Here is a 22428-nt window from a genome sequence, read left to right as displayed (position 1 = left end):
TGGGAATTGTAGTCCCAAAACAGCACGGCCTGAAACAATACACTACTGTTTGGCTACAGCCTGTATTGGTTGCCTTCTTAATAAATTTTAACCTGCCTGTGATAGTTGTCAGAATTACTACCTGTGCCTGTTTTGATACATGAGGCATTCTTCCCAAGTCTTACCTATACAGATTAATAGGATTAAGCCTTTACATAAACTTTGTGTCCTTGCACACCTTTTCATTCTGAGGTGATCTGAGGCTTCATCCCCTAATTTAGAATTTCTCCTGCATGCTCTTGTCAGCTACTGATATTTCTTCTGTGTTCAAAAATTTCTGTGTTTTAACTAGGCAGACCTAGCATTTATTTCAGCATTAGCAGTTCCCAAGATAATTAAAACAAACACATTCTCTATCCAGGTACTGTAGTGGAGCAGCTGGAAACGTGAGAGTGGTGAGGACACAGTGGAGTTTGACTGCAGGGGTTTCTCCAAGTCTCTCTCACAGACTTCCTCCACTGGGGAAACAGAAATGGCCTACCATGCAAGGTCACAAATGCCACAGAAATGTGAACACCTTAGGAACATAGCTGTCAACTTTTCCCTTTTCTTGCGAGGAATCCTATTCAGAATAAGGGAATTTCCCTTAAAAAAGGGGGGAAATTGACAGCTATGCTTAGGAAGACCGCCATATGAATGCTAAGCATTTATTTACGTTTGGCCATTTGGTTCCTGTAAAGACCACTGAGTGAGCAGCTGCTCCCCATCACCTTTAGTTTTAAATTGTCTTTTGGAAATGCAATGCAACCAGACAGAAACGCACTCGTATGGTCGGGCTCCTAGGAACTCCGGAGCCTTCCCCACCTCTTGCTTTGCAAATGAAGCGGTGCAAAGAAGAAGTTCGTCGAAGGACAGGGAAATTCCGAGTTTCTTCCCGCAGGCTATGTCTTGATGGCCTGACAGGAAAGAGGGGCTGCCTCGAGGCAACGAAAGCGAAACCGAGTCCCGCACACGAGCAAGGCGCGCCTTATATTCTGCTTCTGCCTGAGGCGTTTCAGTCGAAGCAGAGCGGGCTTGGGGGAAGCCGTCGTCCCGCCGAGCTGTGAAGGGCCCCCACTTTTTCCAGAGGTGGGTAGCGCGCCAAGGGCGGGAGATTCGTCGCTGGAGGGAATTGGTTTCGCAGCATCTAACGACGATTGCTGCTCCTCGGTTACGGCGCTGGTCTTTTGGGTGGGGTCGAGGGTGGCTCTTGTCCTTCATCGCGCCAAACTTTTTGCGGGCTCTTGCTATGGAGCTTAGCTTTGTTTTCTGGCCCTTTTTGTGGGGACGGAGAGGACGACACCAGCAAGGGCTCCTCCAAGCGGAGGGGAGGTGGCGGGCTTTGCAATGCCGCTTACTTACGGGACAGGTAGTTGGGGTTGGGGAGTGGGGGCTTTAGTTTTCCTGAGTCTCCAGAATTCAAATGGCTCCTTTGTATGTTACAGTACTGTGGACGATGAGTTTAGCTAGGCTACTTTCCGTCTTAAACGGGAAAGATACAGTACTTCATGGATGAGCTCAGTAAGTACCGTATGTAGGTCTTGGGTCTAGGGGTTGAAATAGTTCTTTTTTGTAATAAATTTTATTGAATTTTACAGTTTGATATTCAACACATTTATCATGTAAACGGGGGGGGGGGGATACAGTAAAACAGACCTCCCCCCTGACTTCCCTCAAACTTCCCTTCTGGTTCTTTAACTGTTTGCTACTTCTGAGCAAATTTTGTCTTACCTTTTGTCTTATCTTTTGTCTTATCTTTTGTCTAAGTGCTCTTACATTCTTACCGTATTTATACCAAGTTTTCTTTCAACTACATCTTACATTTAATTAATTTCCATATTGTTATTTCTTAACCTTTGCTCTTGTTTTCTTAATTGTGTTTACTCAAACCCTGCCAATGAGTCCATTTCTTTACAATGTTTCTGTAAATAAAGCGTAAACGATTCCCAGTCTTTCTTAAAGTCTCTATTGTCTTTATCTCTAAGTCTTCCCGTGAGTTTCGCCATTTCTGCATATTTATTTCGTAAGTTTAACTTGCCATTCTTTTTTCGTTGGTATCTTATTTCCATTTTTGGGCTGCTAAAATCCTAGCCGCTGTTGTGGCATACATAAATAGCTTATTTTGAAAAAGTTCTTGTGCGGTTGCTTTTCTGGGACCTGGAGCTTTGCAAATCGGAATAAAGGAAGCCTCCTGGCACCAAGTCAGGTCATTCTATCTCAGTATATTGCCCAAACTGAGCGGCAGCAGCATTCCCAAGATGTCAGGCAGAGACATTCCTAGCCCTCCGCTTGGGATTGAACCTGGGATCTTCTGCCTGCAAAGCAGATCCTCTGCCCCTGAGCTATGGCCGCCCCTCTCCAAATGGGGAAGATGTCTCCTTGTGTCGCTAGGGCTGCTGGTTGGAGAAGGAAGCCACAGTTCATCCCTGCTGGGCTTATGCCACAGTAGCCCTTGGTCTTGGAAGCCAGGTGAAGTTGCTGAGCGCCTCAACAACTACATGGCAGGCCCAAATTCGTCAGGTGAAGTATTACCTGACATTGTGCTGGGAATGTGCCATCTGCTGACATGCTGCCTTACTGGGTGGAGCCGCTGCCTCTCTCCTCATGGCAGAATTGTGAGGACTTTGCACAGGAGATCAGGCTTTAAAAAGAGATCTTTGGTATGATTGAATTGGTCTGTCCCTGATTAAGATAGGTATTCACAGCTTCTCAAGAGCTGTGCATAGGCAGTGCCGTAGCTAGAGGGGGCAGGGGGGTGGAGAGACAAGGGGAGCTAGCTGGGTTTTTAGCTCTGCGTGAAGCCTCCAGAGGGGCACAATTGAGGTCGTCAGCCTCTGTATGTGTGTGTGTGTATATGTGTGAGTGTGTGTGTGTGTATGCAAATGTGCATGCGGGTGTGTGTGCCGAACTGGGTTTTTGACCCAGGTGAAATAAAGCCTAGTTTTGCCCCAAACTTAGGTAGGTTTTTAGAAATTACCCTAACTCAGGCACCCCCAACCTTGGCCCTCCAGATGTTTTGGGACTACAACTCCCATCATCCTTAGCTAACAGTACCAGTGGTCAGGGATGATGGGAATTGTAGTCCCAAAATAGCTGGGGGGGGGCGAGGCTGGGGATGCCTGCATTAACTGCTGTAATTAGGGATCAGATAGAAAATGCTCCTCTGTCATAGTCCTGTTGGAGAGAACACCTGGATCAAACCCCAGTACTAGACTTGTCTCATAGGATTTTTAAGCATGGACTAAGGTGTCTCTGACCATTCTTGATCTGTGCAACTCAGGTGATAGTTTAAACTATGGCCTTTGCAGTCTTAGAGCCTACATACAATAATCAAATGAATCCTGTGCTATCCTGACTATAGGATCTGTTCCAGTCACTTGAGCTCATAAGTCTTTTAGTGTGCCTCACTGATCCAGGCTCTTGTGCACCATCTTGTGGTCAAGCAAGCCCAAGGGAGCAGATGGTCAAAGACAATATTCTTGCCTAGCCACAAGGAGGCACATTTTCCTTTCCTTTCTTTTTCTTTTCTTTTTTTGTCAGCTGGAAAGCTTTATTTACTACAGTACAAGTACTTCTTTTTTATAATTTTTATTAAAGATTTAAACAAAACATATTATCCAAAAACATGTCATCCTTAATCCCCCCCCCATTTTCCTCCCTACCCCCACCCTCCAACATAATCCGCCCCCCAACTTCCCTCAGTTCCAGTCTTTGGTTTATTTGTGAATACAGTACAGTACTTCTAACTCTGCACTGTTGGGGTTCAAACCTGAACCACAGGATCTTACCTGTATTATCATTTTTAATCAACCAGGGGGACTATTTGCATGCAAAGGAGCAACAGAACTAAAAGAGACTTCTGGTGCAATCCTAGGCATGTTTACTCAGAAGTGAATTGGTAGGGCTTATTTCTAGGTAATGCATATATTCTTGCAGCCTAAACACCTTTTTAAAAAATGGTACTTTGGGGGAGGGAAAGGAGGTGCTCGTGGTTGTACTGTGTGAAGGAGGTTAAGATAAATACAGTGGTACCTCAGGTTAAGTACTTAATTCGTTCCGGAGGTCCGTACTTAACCTGAAGCACCACTTTAGCTAATGGGGCCTCCTGCTGCCGCTGCGCCACCGGAGCACGATTTCTGTTCTCATCCTGAAGCAAAGTTCTTAACCTGAAGCAGTATTTCTGGGTTAGTGGAGTCTGTAACCTGAAGAGTATGTAACCTGAGGTACCACTGTAATTTCTTTTTTGCTTTGTCCATCTCACATGCATATATTCCAAGTTCCATCTCTCTCACTGCATGCTTGCATCTTCCCTTGCATTTTTATTCCCCTTTTAGGGCAGACATATGTAGTGCTTAAAACAACTGTGTAAGACGCCCAAAATGTACCGTATTTTTCCGTGTATTAGAAGAGGTTTTTTGACTAAAAATTGTGTCAAAAAACTGGGGTCGTCCAATACATGGGCATTGGGGGTGGGGAGCAGTGCGCCCGCCTGCCAGCCGTTTGGCGGGAATGCAACTTTCCCCAGTGCTGCACGAAGTGGGAAATGATCTAGGGAGTGTTTCCTGCCCGCAGCTGCGTGGGGGGAGAAGCTCAACAGCTTTGGGCCATCTCCCCTCATTTTCTTAAAACTGAGTCCCCAAAAATAGGGGGGCTCTTATACATGGGGCGTCTTATAGATGGAAAACTACAGTATCTTATAGGGGATTGGGAAGATAAATTGTGGGCCAGATCCAGCTGCTTTTGAGGAAACTGATTTTCTAGATCTATTTCAATTGTGGTTTAGGCTGGGTTTTGGCACAGAAACTGCATTCATTGCCCCGTACAATGGCCTGTGTGGAGAGAGAGGCAGGGGAAATGTGTCCCTGTTAATTCTCCTTGACCTCTCAGTAGCTTTTGATACCATCGATTGGGGAGTATTCTTCAGCCCCATGGAGGTTCCTTCAATGTGGGGTTCCTCAGGGCTTGATTTTATCCCCCATCCTGTTTAAAATCTACATGAAACCTCTGAGTGGGTTATCCAGAGTTTTGGAGTACGTTGTCAGCAATATGCTGATGACACAGCTCTATTTCCCCTTTACATCTGCAGGTGAGGTGGAGAGGCAATGGATGTGCTGGACCATTGAATTGCCTTGGTAACTGTCTGAATGAGAGCCAAGAAACTGAAGTTCAGTCCAGGTAAGACCGAGGCACTGTTAGTGGGTGGTTCCCTATACTGTTTGGATGGGTGGTTGCCCGCTCTTGATGGGGTTACATTCCCTCTGAAGGAGTAGGTATACATCTTGGAGATACTTCTGGATCCATTGCTGTCACTTGAGACTCAGGTGGCCTCAGTGGCACGGAGTGCCTCCCATCAGCTTTGGCTGGTGACTCAGCTGCACTCCTATCCAGACAGGGTTAGCCTAACTACAGTCATACCTCGGGTTACAGATGCTTCAGGTTGTGGGTTTTCGGGTTGTACACCGCGCCGTGCCAAACCCAGAAGTACCGGAACAGGTTACTTACGGGTTTCGGTGCTCACGCATGCGCAGAAATACTAAATCGCACTTTGTGCATGTGCAGAAGCGCCGAATCGCAACCCGCATGTGCGCAGATGCGGCGCTGTGGGTTGCGAATGCTGCAGGTTGCGAACGTGCCTCCCACGCAGATCACGTTTGCAACCCGAGCGTCCACTGTACTGTTTATGCTCTGGTAACATTTTATATGTAGGGCTGCCTCTGAAGATGGTTTGGAAACTTAAGCTGATGAACACCCAGCCCAAACCCCCTGATGATCTCTCCCAGCGGCTTCATATAGATACTAAAAAGCATGGGGGAGAGGACGGAACCCTGAGGCACCCCACAAGTGAGATAATATTACAGGGAATGCTTGTTTTATTTGCAGAAAATTGAGATGCAAAATTGACTTCCATGCTGGAGATGGACCTTGGGGTTGAACAAAGGGCAGAAAGCCCCACTCCCATGGAGTCCCCTGTTGATGAGCTGCCACCCACTGAGGAAGAACAGGGGGAGCCAGAAGGCTCTCTGGTAGAGCTGCTTAAGACTGAGGCCTCACACCTCAAGAAGAAAGTGAGTATATTTCAATACAGGTTGTATACTGTGTAGAGGGGTTGTTTTTGTTTTGTTTTTTTGCAATGTTTCTTATTCCCTGATGCAAGAGAATCGCTCCTTTTTGCTGAAGGAATGTAAACAGAGGTTGTGTTGCCAGAGATGCTGTAGTTGTGAGAGTCCTGTACTGAACAAGTTGTTGGACTGAATGACTTCTAAAGTCCCTTCTATCCAGTGTTTTTTTCTGGGGGGAAGCAGGGGTATGCATACCCCTAAACATTTTGTGAATTTTTGAACTTTTGTCCATATACTGTATTTACTTTTCCCAATTTGAACTATAAAATGGTGATTTTCTTGAGAGTACCACTAAACATTTTTAAAAGAAAAAAGCACTGCTTCTATCTCTAAAAATCGACAATGATAGACACGCCTCTTACTGATGACTGATATCTTGGGGCTGTTAAATATATTTTGCTGGGTTGTAACACTGTTAACATACACAGTGGATGCAATAATGGATTGGTTTATAGCTTCTGCCTTAGTAAGCAAGTAATTACCTTTTGCTTCAGGATGCCAAATTCTCTGAAAGCAGGATTATTTTTCAACAGTAAAAGCTGTGAACAATGTTGACTGGAATGAGTTGGGTGAAGGCAATAAGCTTCCTTCCAGAAAGGGGAGACAGGAGAAACCAGTGCTGTCGTGGTGCACTTTGAAGAGGGAGAGCTCACCATGGCAGCCCACATAACCATATCCTCAAGCCGAGTCTCAAATGCAGACACATGTGTTGATCCTACGCATACTGGAATAGTGGACAATCACAGATTAAAGGTAAAGGCAAAGGGACCCCTGACCATTAGGTCCAGTCGTGACCGACTCTGGGGTTGCGACGCTCATCTCACTTTAGTGGCCGAGGGAAGGCAAAATAATGAATATACAGTGGTACCTCAGGTTACATATGCTTCATGTAACCTTCTGATGGGCAAGTCCTAGGCTCTGTGGTTTAACCCACAGCACCACCTGTGTCAGTAATCACAGATTACTGAGCTGTTAAAGGGTGGTTTAGTAGTCAGCATGTTGGAATTTGATCAGGGAGGCCTGGGTTCATATCCCTGATCAGTTAAGTGGCATAACAGCAATCTCATGCATAGTTTACCTGTGAGTAAGCTCCATTGAATTCAGTGATGCTTACTTCTAGGTGCATAGGTTCGATTTGTAAAACACAGTAAGATTTCAACAAAAGAACTTAAGCCTCGGAAACTCTTTTAATTAGAAATGCAATCAATCATGCAAAGAAATGTTAGATTTTTAAACTAGAATAAAGTAGGCATTCCATCAAAGGAAAGAAGTATCCAGCTTCTACTTGATTATTTTCCTTGTTTTTTCATCCCCCAGACCTCGATTCAGGGTTTTCACTTCCTCCATACAATCTGATGAAAATTAGCACACGAGCATTGTGATGATATTTCAGCCAAAACTCTGGATAATCATATGCTGTAGTTTCATGTAGAAGTTCAACAGCATGAGGGACAAGATGGCACCTCATAGGCCAGAGGTTTTCAACCTTTTTGAGTCCATGGCTCCCTTGATCAACTACATTCTTTCTGTGGCACCCCTGTAGGGTTCAGGAGCCTTGTTATGTCACCCCTTGCCTGCCAGGCTGGCAGCCTCTTGCCCTTTTTCAAACACCCTCCCTTGTGGAGTGTTCCCTAAGCCCTCCTCTCCTCTCCCTTCCCCTAGGGAGTCCTCCAGGCAGCCGCTGTAGCCACCCCTGGTCTCTGAGCCACCTCAGTTCCTGGCAACCAGCACCCCCTGGCCAGCCCTAGAGGCGCCATTTGTCTGGGAAGCTTGTAGCCAGGGCAGCTGCAACAAGCAGCTGTGCAAGCCTTTGGGAAGCAGAGCAGGGTGTCAGAGGAGGGAGGGTAAGAAAGATGAACAGAGGCTAGTGTTGCCTGTGGCACCCTTACTATCATTCAAGGCACACCAGGATGCCACAGCACACTGGTTGAAAACCACTGTCAAAGGCCAGTGACTATGGGGTGCAGCAAGAGTCTTTGAACATCACTTTTTGTGCCCTGCTTTTGAGGAACAACTAGGTCCATATAAACCTTATGCCCACTTGCTTCATCCCTGCAAAGCAGTTCCAATTGATGCCCTGGTAACTGTTTTTGAACACACTGATAGAGAGCTTCAGGTAAATTAGTGCAATCACATCCTCGCATCCATATATAACACACCCAAAGTCATAGGACAGAACTTCACCACTTAGAACAAACTCCTCTAGACAGCACTGAAGAGATGCAATAGTGGCATCACTGCTACAGAGTTGGTCCTAAAATGGACTGTAGCCCATGTTTGATTATAGTGGTACCTCAGGTTAAGTACTTAATTTGTTCTAGAGGTCTGTTCTTAACCTGAAACTGTTCTTAACCTGAAGCACCACTTTAGCTAATGGGGCCTCCTGCTGCCGCCACGCCGCTGGAGCATGATTTCTGTTCTCATCCTGAAGCAAAGTTCTTAACCTGAAACACTATTTCTGGGTTAGCGGAGTCTGTAACCTGAAGTGTATGTAACCTGAAGCATATGTAACCTGAGGTACCACTGTATATTCATTATTTTGCCTTCTAACATTCCTTTGGCTATTGTCTTAGTGAACCAAATTAATCCAAAGTAATCAGGAGTGGGGGGCGCGGGTGGCGCTGTGGGTTAAACCATAGAGCCTAGGACTTGCTGATCAGAAGGTCGGCAGTTCGAAACCCTGCGACGGGGTGAGCTCCCGTTGATCGGTCCCTGCTCCTGCCAACCTAGCAGTTCGAAAGCACGTCAAAGTGCAAGTAGATAAATAGGTACCACTCTGGCGGGAAGGTAAACGGCGTTTCCGTGCACTGCTCTGGTTCGCCAGAAGAGGCTTAGTCATGCTGGCCACATGACCCGGAACCTGTACGCCGGCTCCCTCGGCCAATAAAGCAAGATGAGCGCCTCAACCCCAGAGTCGGCCACGACTGGACCTAATGGTCAGGGGTCCCTTTACCTAATGAGGAGTGGAGAACCTGTGGTCCTCCAAATGTTGTTGGATTTTGGGGTGCTGGGAGTTGTGACAGAAAAGTTTGTTTTTGCTGGGCGGGTTTGTTCACCAAGTGTTTTCTTTTTCTTTTTCCCTGCCAGCAAATGGTTAACAAACGGCAGCCTATGATTGGCTGGGGTTCCAGGAGGGGGAGTTGAAAAGGAGAGGATTTGGAGAGACAGTTTGAGTAGGTTAGGATTGCGGTTGGGAGAGAGAGGAGAGAGAGTTGGTTCTGGGTAGAAACATCCACTCTGAGGAATATATCACAAGCTAGAGAAAGGAGTCTCTGAGCTTAGTGTGAAGGGCAATGTGTGGTGTCCCGTAAGAGTAATTAGGCCAGGAAATAACTGGGAGACTGAGGCTGAGCCAGGAGAAGTAGAAGTTGTAAAGAGAATGTCTACTTAGGTCTCATTCCAGTCAGGAGGGGAGAGATTCTTCTAGAAAGAGAAGAGTCCCAGACCAGTGATCCCTTGGGTCTGTTACTTGGAGTACCTCAGGAGTAGAGTTGTCTAAGGGGTGTGTAACAGACAGGAAGTAGCACCATGTTTAAGAATCGAAGTATTAAGCAGCAACAGCTGTGCAACATCTGAGAAAGCAGTGAAGTGAAATAACATTATAATCTGAAGTATCCTATGTTTTACCCACTCATGTCATAAACTTCCTTTGTTAAATAATATCTTTATTGTTTGTTTAATCTAATCCTGCCTGAGACTCCATATTATTAAATTTTCCCTCACACGTCCCCCCCACAAGATAATCTGAGGTAGTTTGTGGGAATTCAAGGAAGTGGTGTTCTGTGAGGTGGGTGCACTACATTTAAGTGAGGGCAGGCCCAACGGCGTGAGGGGGGAAAGTGCCATCACACCATCGCAGAAGTCCCATTAATTAATTAATTAACCCCCCAATCCATGTCTTAAGGTGTGAGGCAGTTCTGAAACTGAAGGGAAGCCAAATTCGACTGAATGTAATACTGTCTAGAAAAGTCATATTAATTTGACTGGCTGTGTGAGGTTCGGAAGGCTTTCAGGTGCCACTGAAATATAAACCATGTAAACTCTGACATTGCCTTCCAATTCCTGCAGTAACAGTGCAATCCTATGCAGGTCTATTCAGAAACAAGTCCAACCGAGTTCAGTGAGGCTTGCTTGCTTGCTCCTAGGTGAGTGGCTATAGGATTGCAGCTTAAGTCAGTGTTCGGTTGTGATCAATAATACGCCTGATTTTTGAAAAAGGTTGGTAGTAATAAATATTCTGGTATGTGCGTATTTAAATCACTGCCTGACTTCCTCAGTGGTTTCATTGGCTCTGCAGCGACAGGCTAGCTCCATCAGGGCTCCTCTCTCTCAACTGTCATCTGGGGGTAGCCATTTCCTCAGGCTGCCTCAGTGGGAGAGATAGGAACAGCATTAGGGCCTGAGCTTCTCAGTTTTATTTTCCTTTTCCCCCCTTGTGTGTTGTATTTTTGTTTGTTTGTTTATTAGAATGTAAGCCTGTGGGTAGGAAGTGTCTTGCTTTGATTTTATGTAAGCCACTCTGGGATCCTTTTTAAAGAGCTGGGTGCAAACACTGTAAATGATAATAATAATAATTAATTATAATCATATTATCTATATATGCCTCCCATCTGACTTGGTTACCACAATAAAGCATAAATCATTAAAAAAAAACACCTTCCTTATACAGGGCTGCTTTCAGATGTCTGCTGAAAGTCAAAAAGTTCCTTGCTATCTGATGGGACGGCATTCCACAGGGTGGGTGTCAATACCAAGAAGGTGCCTGGCTCCCTGTACTTTCACTTCTTAGAGTGAGGGAAACTTGGAGCTGGTAGTGGGGTGGGAGAGCTGAAAAGAATGCCAAAATATTTCACATCTGGCAACCAATTCACCACTTTGGTTTCAGATAGTACATAAGTAGATGAGTCTAAAAAGCCTGGGACACAAATTTTCATGGCCCTCTAGCAGCCACGGTGGTTTATTTAACAAAAAGTCATGTCTTTTGCATTAACTCTTGCATTCTTACCAAACGAAGCCTCCTAGAGCAAAATAAACACCAGGATTAAACCCCCACCAAATCACAGAACCATAGAACTGTAGAGTTGGAAGGTACCACCAAAGGTCATCTAGTCCAACCCCTGAAAATACGATCATAAAACCTTCATCCCCCCCCCGTTATTCGATTTAACAGCATCAAACATGAACAAAAAGAAAATACTCAGAGTGTACTTCATGTTTCAGAGAGAGAAACACCCCTCCCACTGTATATAGCTCTCATGATTCACACTGTCACAAAAAAGAAGTCACAAATAATTGTAATTTAATAATAATTTATTATTTATACCCTGTGCATCTGGCTGGGTTTCCCCAGCTACTTTGGGCGGCTCCCAACAGAATATTATTAATAATAAAAAGAGATAAAACATCAAACATTAAATAATAATAATTACTGTCTTATCTGGGCCTCAGTGTTACATATAATCGAGTGCAAGAAGTATCAGCCACAGTAACAAATGTGCTGTGTGAACAATACAGGGAAATGGTGTGTCATCATCATCATCATTTTATTATTTATACCCCACCCATCTGGGTGACTCCCAACACATACAGTATAAAAATATAATAAAACATCAAACATTAAAAACTTTCCAATACTTCCTTTCAGAATCAGATATCTTTTAAAAGTTGTGTAGTTCTTTATCTCCTTGACATCAGATGGGTGGGCATTCCTCAGGGATGCCTAAAGGATCTACATTGGCTCCCAGTGCATTTCCAAGCACAATTCAAAGGTGCTGACCTTTAAAGCCCTAAATGGCCTTGGCCCAGTATCCCTGAAGGAGCGTCTCTACCCCCATCGTGCAGCCTGGACACTGAAATACACCTCCAAGGGCCTTCTGGAGGTACCTTCACTGCGAGAAGACAGGGAACCAGGAATAGGGCCTTCCCGGTAGTGGCTGTTGGGAAAAAGCACCAAGGCAAAAGCCAGCTCCAGATGGCTGGAATGCAAAACAGGATGTTGTGTTTTGCAGATGTACTGTTGGGGAAAAGGTGGAGCCTATTCTCTGTACTGAGCACCGGATGTTAGCTCAGAGTGTCATGTGACCTGTGCTGGAAGTACAGGGGAGGAGTGGAGTCTCTTCTGATGGAGTCTGAAGGGAACAGTCGCATTTCTATGTACTGCTGAGTGACAGGAATAAAACATGTAAAAAGGACTCCTGTCTGTCTCATTTCCCCTCCCTGGGAGAATGCAGGGAGGGAGAGAGAAGCAGAGGGTGTGTTCTTTCTCACGACTAATGAGAAGAATCACCGGGTTTGTTTACCTAGCCTGCCGGGGGTCGCAGACGGAAGGTAAACACAGTATCTCGCTCAATTGCCTCGGGGGAGGCCAGGTACCTCTGACTGTGAGCGAAGATACTAACAGTGGCACCCTCCCTGTGAAACGCCCTCCCATCAGATGTCAAGGAGATAAAGAACAACACAACTTTTAGAAGACATCTGAAGGCAGTGCTGTATCAGGAAGTTTTTAATGTTTGATGTTTTATTATGTTTTTATACTGTATGTGTTGGAAGCCATTCAGTGTGGCTAGGGCAACCCAGTCAGATGTGCAGGGCATTAATTAATTAATTAATTAATTAATTAATTAATAATGGGGCACAGCTTGGGTACACATTACTTTTTGTAATGTGGATTACAACTATGTATGGATATCACTATGGATTTCACTGTCCGAGTTGAAAAATGGGGGTGGAAACATTCCTTCAAGTATACATGGCTGGGGCCTTTAGGGCTTTACAGGTCAGCACCAACACTTTGAATAGTGCTCAGAAATGTACATACATAAATAAATTATGGATTAAAACTGTTGAACAGCAGCTACAGTTCAGCTGTACAATGGCTGTTGAACAGTAGCTCCACTTCACTGTGGTACTATGCTTTGATTTTTATCCCAATCTTCCTCATTTCCTTAGAGAGACAATGAGAATGAAAGTCTTGTGATATTTGTCTTTCCTTCCATAATGAGAGTGTGGAGGACGTGGCAAGCTGCACTATCCTTGGGGCCTGGATCTGCTGCCCTTTCCAGCTGACCCCAGTCTGTTGCCTGAAGCTTCTGTGAGGGTAATGGGCAGGCCAGCCCTGCTTTCAGATTTGTCGAAGCCACATTTCATTGTTATATTTGATCAGAACCAGCATACTGGTTCAAGCAATCCATCCCAGATGCAATTGTCAAGCAGGATCAAACTGTGGTTTGCAATCTTGGTTTAAAGGGATTGCTTTCAAACCATAGTTACCCAGTTCCCTGTTTTTGTCATGATAAATTTGAATTTCTCCCCTCAGTGTATGATGAAACAAATTGCCAAAGCTTTGTGTAAAAATCTTGTATTTAATTTCTAGGACCAAAGCGCTACCTCTGGAATAAACTATGAAGAGGGTAGTAATGCTGGAAGAAGCTCAGAAGGTAACACTGCTGCCTTTGGTTCTGCAGCTGAAAGAAATGTGACAAAGAAGGGCCCAGGAAAGGATCAAAGTTGGACTGACAAAGTGGTGAGTATTAAGTCCTCTGTGTGCCTTCTTTGTTGATGGATCTCAACCAAAACTCTCTGCTACCAACTGCTTAGTCCGTGTAGTCCAGGATGATGACTCAGGAACATAACTTGCTGAACAGTAACTTGATTTGTATTTGCTTTTACAAATACAAAGAGTATATACAGAGTATAGCACAGCTTTGTAAAAGTTACTACATACACAGACTCGATTCTTACTCTACACACCAACCTCTGAACTCCAGCACCAAACTACTGTGTCATGCTGCTTATAAAGGTAAAGTTTTAGCCAATCACCACCTGTTGCTAGACTTCCCTGTCTCCAAGCAGACTTTCTCACGTATGCTTGTTTCACTTGGCTTCTTGCCAACTCACTAATTGTCCACTTCAAAGCTGCAGTTTCTCACAAACCTCAACATTCTTATCCTAAGTTTTTCCTTCCAGAATATTGTATATTAACATGACTATTGTTTCAGTCCTATGTACACTTACTTGGGAGTAGGCCCTATTGAACTAAATGGTACTTCTTTGTAGGCATGTGATAGTGCTGTGGAACCCTTTCTGTGGAATCTCTGCTTCGGAGTGATGGTGTTTACTGGTTTTTCTTCTCTGACAAGTTGCTGTGGAGGGAGCATAGTTTTGAAAATATGGGTGGTTTGAATTCTCAGTATAGACAATTAAATTAGGATTTGATAAAATATAGAATGGGTTATCCAATGAATGAGTTTTACAAACCACTTTTCCTTTTCCCTGATGGCCTCCTCTGCCATTTGTAACTTGGCTTGCTTGTATGATCAAACTGGAGTCATCTGCTTTTTCAGAACAGGTCAGCGGTGCAGCTGTTCCCAGTATGAGACACACTGTGGCCTCTGTTGCAAAACCTGTTTTCAGTGGACCACAGGAGTGATTAGATTGGATTTTGAGTTGCCCTTCTGTGAACAGAAGGACTTTTCCTGTTTGTGAAATGGTCTGCAATCTATGAGAGGTTCTTGCTGGAAGAATTGGGGGTGGTGACCTTTGCCACCTCTTCCTTCCCCCTTACACATTACATGGCACATTCCATGCTTTTCCGGAGGCTCTCCTGGTGCAGGTGGCACAGGGGCTTGCAGGGGAAAAGAGGAATTGACAAAAAAAAACACCTCCATCACTTCCTTCAGTAGGAGCATCAAATTAATTAGTTCCACTGACTGGACATCTGGATCCAAGCTGTACAGTCTAAACCAGTACAGTAGCTGATTTCTTTTTCTTTGTTTCATAATTCATCTTTTTTTTCCTTACTTGCTGCAGTTTTGCTGTTGTACAGTTCTATGCTATTTTAAAATATTTAATGGTGCATGTTTATTACAGACAAACAAGTTGTTACTAGTTACAAGCAAGCCTGAAGGGAGAGACTGACATAGGCTGTTGCTCTGTGGGCCACACTACCTAAAAGTATGAATTCTTATCACATGTGATGATTAATGCTGAACAAGATTTCTGGAAAAGTTTTATGTAAAGGGAATTGGGGGTTGCTTGTGCGTAGAGGGTGCTGATGCTCTAGGCAACGTTCCCTGGCTAAACCTTTCCCTGGCTTAACAGCCCTTTCTCCGTGGCTGTGTCAGTCGCTGGCAGAATCCGTCAGTGGGCGTTTCCTGAACTTCTTCCAACATAAAAACTCCTTGACACCAAGTCTCCGCCTAGACTCCCTGCGCGGAAGTCTTCTGCGCAGAGTGGGCGTGGCCAGCGGAGGTCCTGAATCCTCCCCGCTGGTCTCTGTGGAAGAGTCCTGGAGCTCTGTCTCTGAGGTCCTTCCCTGCTCCCCTTTCTCCCAGGTGTCACTCTGATTTCCTTCCCCAAAGGAAGTGTTCTCTCTCCCTCTGTTGGTCCCTTTTCCCGCATCGTTGGGGAGCCTTACCTCCGATGGCAGTTCCCTGACATCCACCTCCCCCTCAGGACCCCCCTCACCCCCATCCCATTCCTTGGGTCTAAATTCCTCCCTTTCCCCGGAAGGAACTACCCCCCTCCTCTGAAGATTCAAACATTGCTCTCCACCTGCTGCTATCTCTTCGCACAGGGTAATCTTCCCAGTCCGATTCCTCTCCCTCGGATACCTCTCCTCCCTCCTCTTCGGAGGCCGGAAACCCCATGAAATCTTCTTCCTCATCTGTGGTGCCAAATTGCTCCTCCTAGAACCTCGCTGTGGGTTTGGGTTTCCTTGGGAACCTGCCGTGAAACTCCCCCCGGAGATCTTCATCCCTAATGGTTTCCGCAGGAACCCACCTGTTTTCCGACTCGGGTTCCCCCTCCCAAGCCACCAAATACTCCACCCGTCCTCCTCTCCATCTTGAATCGAGTATTTCCCTGGCTTGACTACTGAGTTCCCTCTCCTCTACGTGTGGGTGAGTGGGGACCTCTCTCTCCCGCCCCGGAAATTCCAGTCCCTCCCTGTCTGCCTGCTTCTTATACACTTCCTTTGCCCTTTCCAAGTTCATTTTAAGCTGTTGGTGTAAGGCCTCCATTTCTTCCACAAACTGCTCTGCGGAAAACCATTCCAGAAAAACATCTACTTCTGCTTCATTGACTACACAAAAGCATTTGACTGTGTCAATCACAGCAAACTTATGGCAGGTTCTTAAAGAAATGGGAGTGTCTGATCATCTCATCTGTCTCCTGAGAAATCTCTATGTGGGACAAGAAGCTACAGTTAGAACTGGATATGGAATAACTGATTGGTTCAAAATTGGGAAAGGAATATGACAAGGCTGTATATTGTCTCCCAGCTTATTTAACTTATATGCAGAATTCATCATGCGAAATGCTGGACTGGATGAATCCCAGTCTGGAATTAAGATTGCCGGAAGAAATAACAACAACCTCAGATATGCAGATGACACAACCTTGATGGCAGAAAGTGAGGAGGAATTAAAGAACCTTTTAATGAGGGTGAAAGAGGAGAGCGCAAAATATGGTCTGAAGCTCCACATCAAAAAAACTTAGATCATGGCCCCTGGTCCCATCACCTCCTGGCAAATAGAAGGGGAAGAAATGAAGGCAGTGAGAGATTTTACTTTCTTGGGTTCCATGTTCACTGCAGATGGTGACAGCTGTCATGAAATTAAAAGATGCCTGCTTCTTGGGAGAAAAGCAATGACAAACCTAGACAGCATCTTAAAAAGCAGAGACATCACCTTGCCGACAAAGGTCTGTATAGTTAAAGCTATGGTTTTCCCAATAGTGATGTATGGAAGTGAGAGCTGGACCATAAAGAAGGCTGACCGCTGAAGAATTAATGCTCTTGAATTATGGTGCTGGAGGAGACTCTTGAGGGTCCCATGGACTGCAAGAAGATCAAACCTATCCATTCTGAAGGAAATAAGCCCTGAGTGCTCACTGGAATGACAGATCCTGAAGCTGAGGCTCCAATACTTTGGCCACCTCGTGAGAAGAGAAGACTCCCTGGAAAAGACCCTGATGTTGGGAAAGATGGAGGGCACAAGGAGAAGGGGACGACAGAGGACAAGATGGTTGGACAGTGTTCTCGAAGCTACCAACATGAGTCTGACCAAACTGCAGGAGGCAATGGAAGACAGGAGTGCCTGGCGTGCTCTGGTCTATGGGGTCACGAAGAGTTGGACATGACTAAACAACAACAACAAAGTTAGGACTCAGCTATACAACTGCAAATAAAACATTTTAAGTGTATTATAAAGTGCAGCATGCAAATGTGACACTAGATGGCGGTGGTGAGCATTGGCAAATTAAATATATTTTTCAATACTTTTTTCTAAACAGCATTTTCACAGTGGTTTTCTGTATGTGTGTAGATTCCAGCTTAGTAAGGTTTAAAGGCATAGTTTATTATTTCTGTAAATAATTTCCAACTTCATTCCTTCACCCTATGGGATAGAAACATCCTTAGCTGAAGGTCACTTATCTGGGTTGAAGGTCCATCACTACCTGTTGTTTGAAGGCAGGGAATGCACACAAAGTTTTAGGCTTAGTCCTCCTCAACCCCAGTTCATTTCATGATGAGACCAAAGAAAGGCAAATAACTTACAAATTTTAAAAAATGCACACAGGAAAGGCATTGCAATGGAAGGAAGGGACTACTGATTACTTCCCTTAGAGAAAGGGTGCACAGAGGTGGTCTTGGAAGAACATATTAACAGAACAATGTTGAAAAACCTATATATAGATATTAAAATTAAACACATAAAACACTCAAATGCAGGAAAACTGTGCCATAGGCCACGTAACTGCTGGAAAATACATAAGGAGAGAGGCCACAACAGAGATCAGGGGAAGCAGTGTAAGGTAGGATTCCACGAAGGACAACAGCTTCTCGCCTGCAATCAGTTTCTACACAGACAAGTGACAAACTACAAGGGGGCCTAAATTAATAATTTACGTTTATGTACAGTGTGCTGTGCATGATATCCTAAAAGAGGAAATTTATTTGTATGAAAGCAGTGTGTTCTGGGATCATGTGGTATCTTATTCCAGCCTTATCCTGTAGCAAGCAAGAATTTCCTCACATCAGCTGGGCAGGGAAACTTCTTAAACATTGACTCATGGTAGGATGCATTGCTGTGTTACAGATAGCAGGAATGACCAAAATCGGAATCTTAAAAAAGGAAGAAAAAACAGAAACTCCTTTAGAAGGACCTGAGAAGGGAAAGCTGTCTGCTATTGCAAATCAGAATGTGAAAAAAAGAACGCATAAGCAAACAACAAAACAGAGAAACTGGGAAGTTAAGCAAAGGTATTACTCATGTAAATTTATTGAAGTGGTATTAAGTGTAATAAGAACTGATGAGTAGTGGTTTCATTTTCATTCTGGTCTGAAAGGGAAGGGAATCCACATTTGACTAAATGTAAAACTATCGAGAATGGTCATGTAAAATGTGTCATTTTGTGGTGTTCTTAAAGCATTCAAGTGCCACCTACACACACACACACAAACAAACCCTAACATTTCCTTCCAAATTCTGCAGTGGTTAACAGTTCAATCCTGTACATGTCCTGTTCAGAACTTAGTCCTACTGAGTTCAGTGAGGTTTGCTTCTGAGTGAGTGAGCACAGGACTGCAGCTTAAGGGCTAGATTCAACTATCTGATTTCACTAGCAGAAGCCAGTGCAACAAATACCGCTAGTGCAACAGAGCTTCTTTCCATGTCCCCTGAAAATCTGTAGAAAAGAGCACAGGGGAAGGAGAGGGGAGATAATTTCATTAGGCAAGCAGAAATGCTTATGCTGATGGGGCAACAGCCTGAATTCTACCCCTAAGTATCAGAATGTATTTACATCTGTCAAAACAAGCTAAGCTGACCTTTTTCTTACTGTTGCAGCCAAGTGAGTTATGAAGATGGTGTTACAGTATTTTTCCATGCCATACTGTCTAAGGACTTCAAAGGAGAGTCTGAGGAGCCTAGAGTCTTCATTAGGGCAGAAGGCATTTCTGGATATAATGATTGGGAAGACAATATCTGTGAGCTGGTTTGCACAAAGTAAGTATAGTTCTGTAGTGGCCAGAAAAGACAGCATCCACATACCATGTTTTTAAAAATTAGGGAAATATTTTTTGTTTTGTTTTTTTGAAACTCTTAATATTTTTATACTGTGCCTCTATAGACTAGCATTCTAACTTCCTGTCTACTTTCTCAAAATTATGGTTACTAAGAGTGCATGCAGATACATATGGGGCACCAAGGAGAGCTTGGCAGTCCGACCACCTAGCGCAGTGTTTCCCAACCTTTTTTGGGCAAAGGCACACTTGTTTCATGAAAAAAATCTCGAGGCACACCACCATTACAGCCCCGTGACGTCAGCGCGCAGCGTCACGCCGGGAGGGACACACGAAAGTGTGTTTCAATTTTTTTTCCTCCCCCTTGCCTTCCTTCTGTGCCAACCGCCAAAAAGCCAAGAATCGCGGGACCGCCGGCGGAGGGGGGGAGGGCGAGCGGAGGCAGCGGCGAGCCCCATTCCTCCCCATCCGCCCCATTCCGTGCAAGGAGCGCGGACAGGTGTGAGAAGGGGGTCAAACCTGCGGGTCGGTGCCGGGGAACCTCCAAGCTTTGGGGGTGGGGGGGAGGAGGCAGCAAAGCGAGGCAGGAAGGAGAGCGCGGCTTGGCGAAGTACTCGGCGGCGAAGGCCAGCAGGTCTGGCGGCCGGTGCCGCAGCACCTCCACCGTGTAGCCCTGCAGCAGCTCAGTCAGACCCGGCGGGATCTCGATGCTCATCTTGTAGCCGAGGCGCGCGGGAGACTCAACGGACGGGCCCGGGAGAGAGAGAGAGAGACACGACGGAGAGAGAGCGGGAGTCCCTGCTCGCCGCCGCCGCCGCTACAACTACTGTGGCGGTTGGTCGTGGTCGCCGCCGCCACCGCCGCCGCCCACCTCTATCTATCTCTCCCCCTCAGCTTTCTACACGGGCCTGGAGCCGGAGGTGGGGGGTGGCCGCCGCCGCTTTCTCCGCCTCCACGTCCTGCCTCCTCCTCGAGCCCTCCGTCAGCCCTGAGGGAACCGCCGCGCTCGCGCCGCCGCTCTCTGACACGCGAGAAAGGAACGGAGCGGCGGGGTAGTCGGGGGAAGGAGGGGCCGGAACGGAAGCGCGAGTCGAGCTGCGCATGCCCAGCAGGAAGCGGCGGAGAGCGCCACAGAGAGAGAGAGAGAAGCAAGGGAGGGTGGGGAGTGGGCAGGAACACGCTTCATGCGTCACAATAACGGACAAGGGGCGCTCGAGGGATAGATTAGGACCTAATTTGACTTTTACAAAAAAAAAAAAAATCTTTTTAATTTTTCCCACGGCACACCAGGCAACATCTCGCGGCACACTAGTGTGCCACGGAACAGTGGTTGGGAAACACTGACCTAGCGCACCGGCAGCCACCCTGTCAGGCCTGCTGGAGGTGGTGGCAGGCTGGGCCTTGGAGTTCCCTAACCTATTGGTTTTGGGGGACTTCAATGTCCATTCTAAGCCCCCTCCTCACGGGGACTGGACCTGGTGTCTTCCATGGTGACGTTAGGGCTCTCCCAGTTTGTTTTGGGTCCCACACATCTCAAGCAGGCCACACGCTGGATTTGATCTTTGGCGTGGTTATAGATGTGATCATGTCCCCGCTTGTGGAAGTGCCATGGTCTGATCACTATGCTCTGAAAGCCAGGATTGACTTCTCGCCCCCCCCCCTTGCTTGGGTGGCGAGCTTATTTGGGCTTACCCACGGAGGCTGATGGATCCTGATGGATTTCGTCAGGCCTTGCAGGACCCTGCTGCCCCCGGCGGCTCACTAGATGAGCTTGTCAAGAACTGGAATAAGAACTCTTGGCGGCCATCAATGAGATCGCACCTAAGTGCCCTCTGTGACCCCACCGAAACTGGGCCCCTTGGTTTACTGAGGAGCTCCGGAAAATGAAGCGGGACCTCAGATGGCTAGAGCAAGTATGGCAGCATGCTCTTGATGGAGCCTCAAGAACATCTTATAGGACACTTATAAAAGCCTGCGAGATGGTAGTGAAAGCTGTGAAGAAGTCTTACTTTTCAGTTTCCATTGCATCTGCTAGCTCTTGCCCAGCACAACTTAGAATAATCATGTCTCTAATGTCCCTAGAGGGACAACCAAATTTAAATATGAATTTAAAGTCAACTACTGTTATGTTGTTAATTAGTGTTTGTTTGTTGTGTTTTTTGTGTGTGTTGTTTTGTTGTTGCTTTTCTGTTTCTGTTTAGTTAATAGTAATCAATAAAAAGAATTTTTTAAAAAATAAATAAATATGAATTTAACTCATAGCTGTGAGGCGGTTGCTGAACAGCTTGGTAGGTTTCTGGATGAAACATTGGCTTTGGATCCATTTCAGTCCGGCTTTCACCCTGGTTATGGGACCGAGATGGCTCTGGCCACCCTAATGGATGGTCTCCGCAGACAGCTGGATTGAGGCGGGTCGGGACTGCTGATTCTTTTAGATTTGTCAGCAGCCTTCGACATGGTCGATCATGAACTTTTGGACCATCTCCTTGCTGACGTGGGGATTCAGGGCACAGTCCGACAATGGCTGTGCTCCTTTATCTCAGGTCGGGGACAGAGGGTAGTGCTAGGGAAGAAGTTGTCGTCGCAGCACTCCTTGGGTTGTGGAGTAACGCAGAGCGCAATCCTTTCCCCGATGCTTTTCAATATCTTTATGTGCCCCCTTGCCCAGATTGTCTGGAGTTTTGGGCTGGGTTGTCATCAATATGCTGATGACACCCAGCTTTATCTGTTGATGGACAGCCGCCGTGACTTGGCCCCGGACACACTGAGCAGATGTTTGGAAGCTGTGGCTGGATGGCTGCGTGGGAGCTGGTTGAAGTTAAATCCTTCGAAGACGGAGGTCCTCTGGCTGGGTTGGGACGACATGGGTTTGGGGGGGCCAACTCCCATCTCTTGCAGGGACTCAATTAGTGCCAGCGCCTTCTGTCAAGAGTTTGGGTATAACCTTTGACGCCTCCCTTTCTAGGGAGGCGCAGGTTGCAGCCACAGTAAAGGTGCCATTTTTCCATTTCCACCATATTAAGCAGTTGGTCCCTTACCTTTCTTGCCCTGATCTGGCCACAGTGATCCATGCGACGGTCTCCTCCAGGCTTGATTATTGTAACTCTCTCTACATGGGGCTGACCCAGAAACTCTAGTGGGTTCAGAATGCTACGGCGAGGCTCCTTATGGGGTCTTCACCACGGGATCACATTCATTCAGTGCTTTACCAGCTGTACGGCTCCCGGTGGAGGACAGGGTCAGGTCTAAGGTGCTGGTTGTGACCTT

The 22428-nt window shown here is 46.0% G+C and overlaps 1 protein-coding gene across 1 annotated transcript in view; it reads left to right on the top strand.

Moving 5' to 3' along the window:
- Positions 1 to 898: 898 nt before the first annotated feature.
- Positions 899 to 22428, top strand: part of LOC310700373 (E3 ubiquitin-protein ligase RNF213-like) — a 97207-nt gene continuing 75677 nt past the window's right edge. Inside the window, exons 1-6 of the mRNA XM_083489728.1 lie at positions 899 to 1107; positions 5105 to 5193; positions 5899 to 6083; positions 13510 to 13659; positions 18236 to 18399; positions 18986 to 19144. Of these exons, the coding sequence (XP_083345854.1) occupies positions 5925 to 6083; positions 13510 to 13659; positions 18236 to 18399; positions 18986 to 19144 (632 nt within the window). The 5' untranslated portion in view covers positions 899 to 1107; positions 5105 to 5193; positions 5899 to 5924. The remainder of the gene's footprint in view (positions 1108 to 5104; positions 5194 to 5898; positions 6084 to 13509; positions 13660 to 18235; positions 18400 to 18985; positions 19145 to 22428) is intronic.

The sequence above is a fragment of the Podarcis liolepis genome, assembly GCF_965112155.1.
Source record: "Podarcis liolepis genome assembly, chromosome: 2".
In the NCBI taxonomy this organism is placed as follows: domain Eukaryota; kingdom Metazoa; phylum Chordata; class Lepidosauria; order Squamata; family Lacertidae; genus Podarcis; species Podarcis liolepis.
This window is presented reverse-complemented; position numbering and strand designations above follow the sequence as displayed.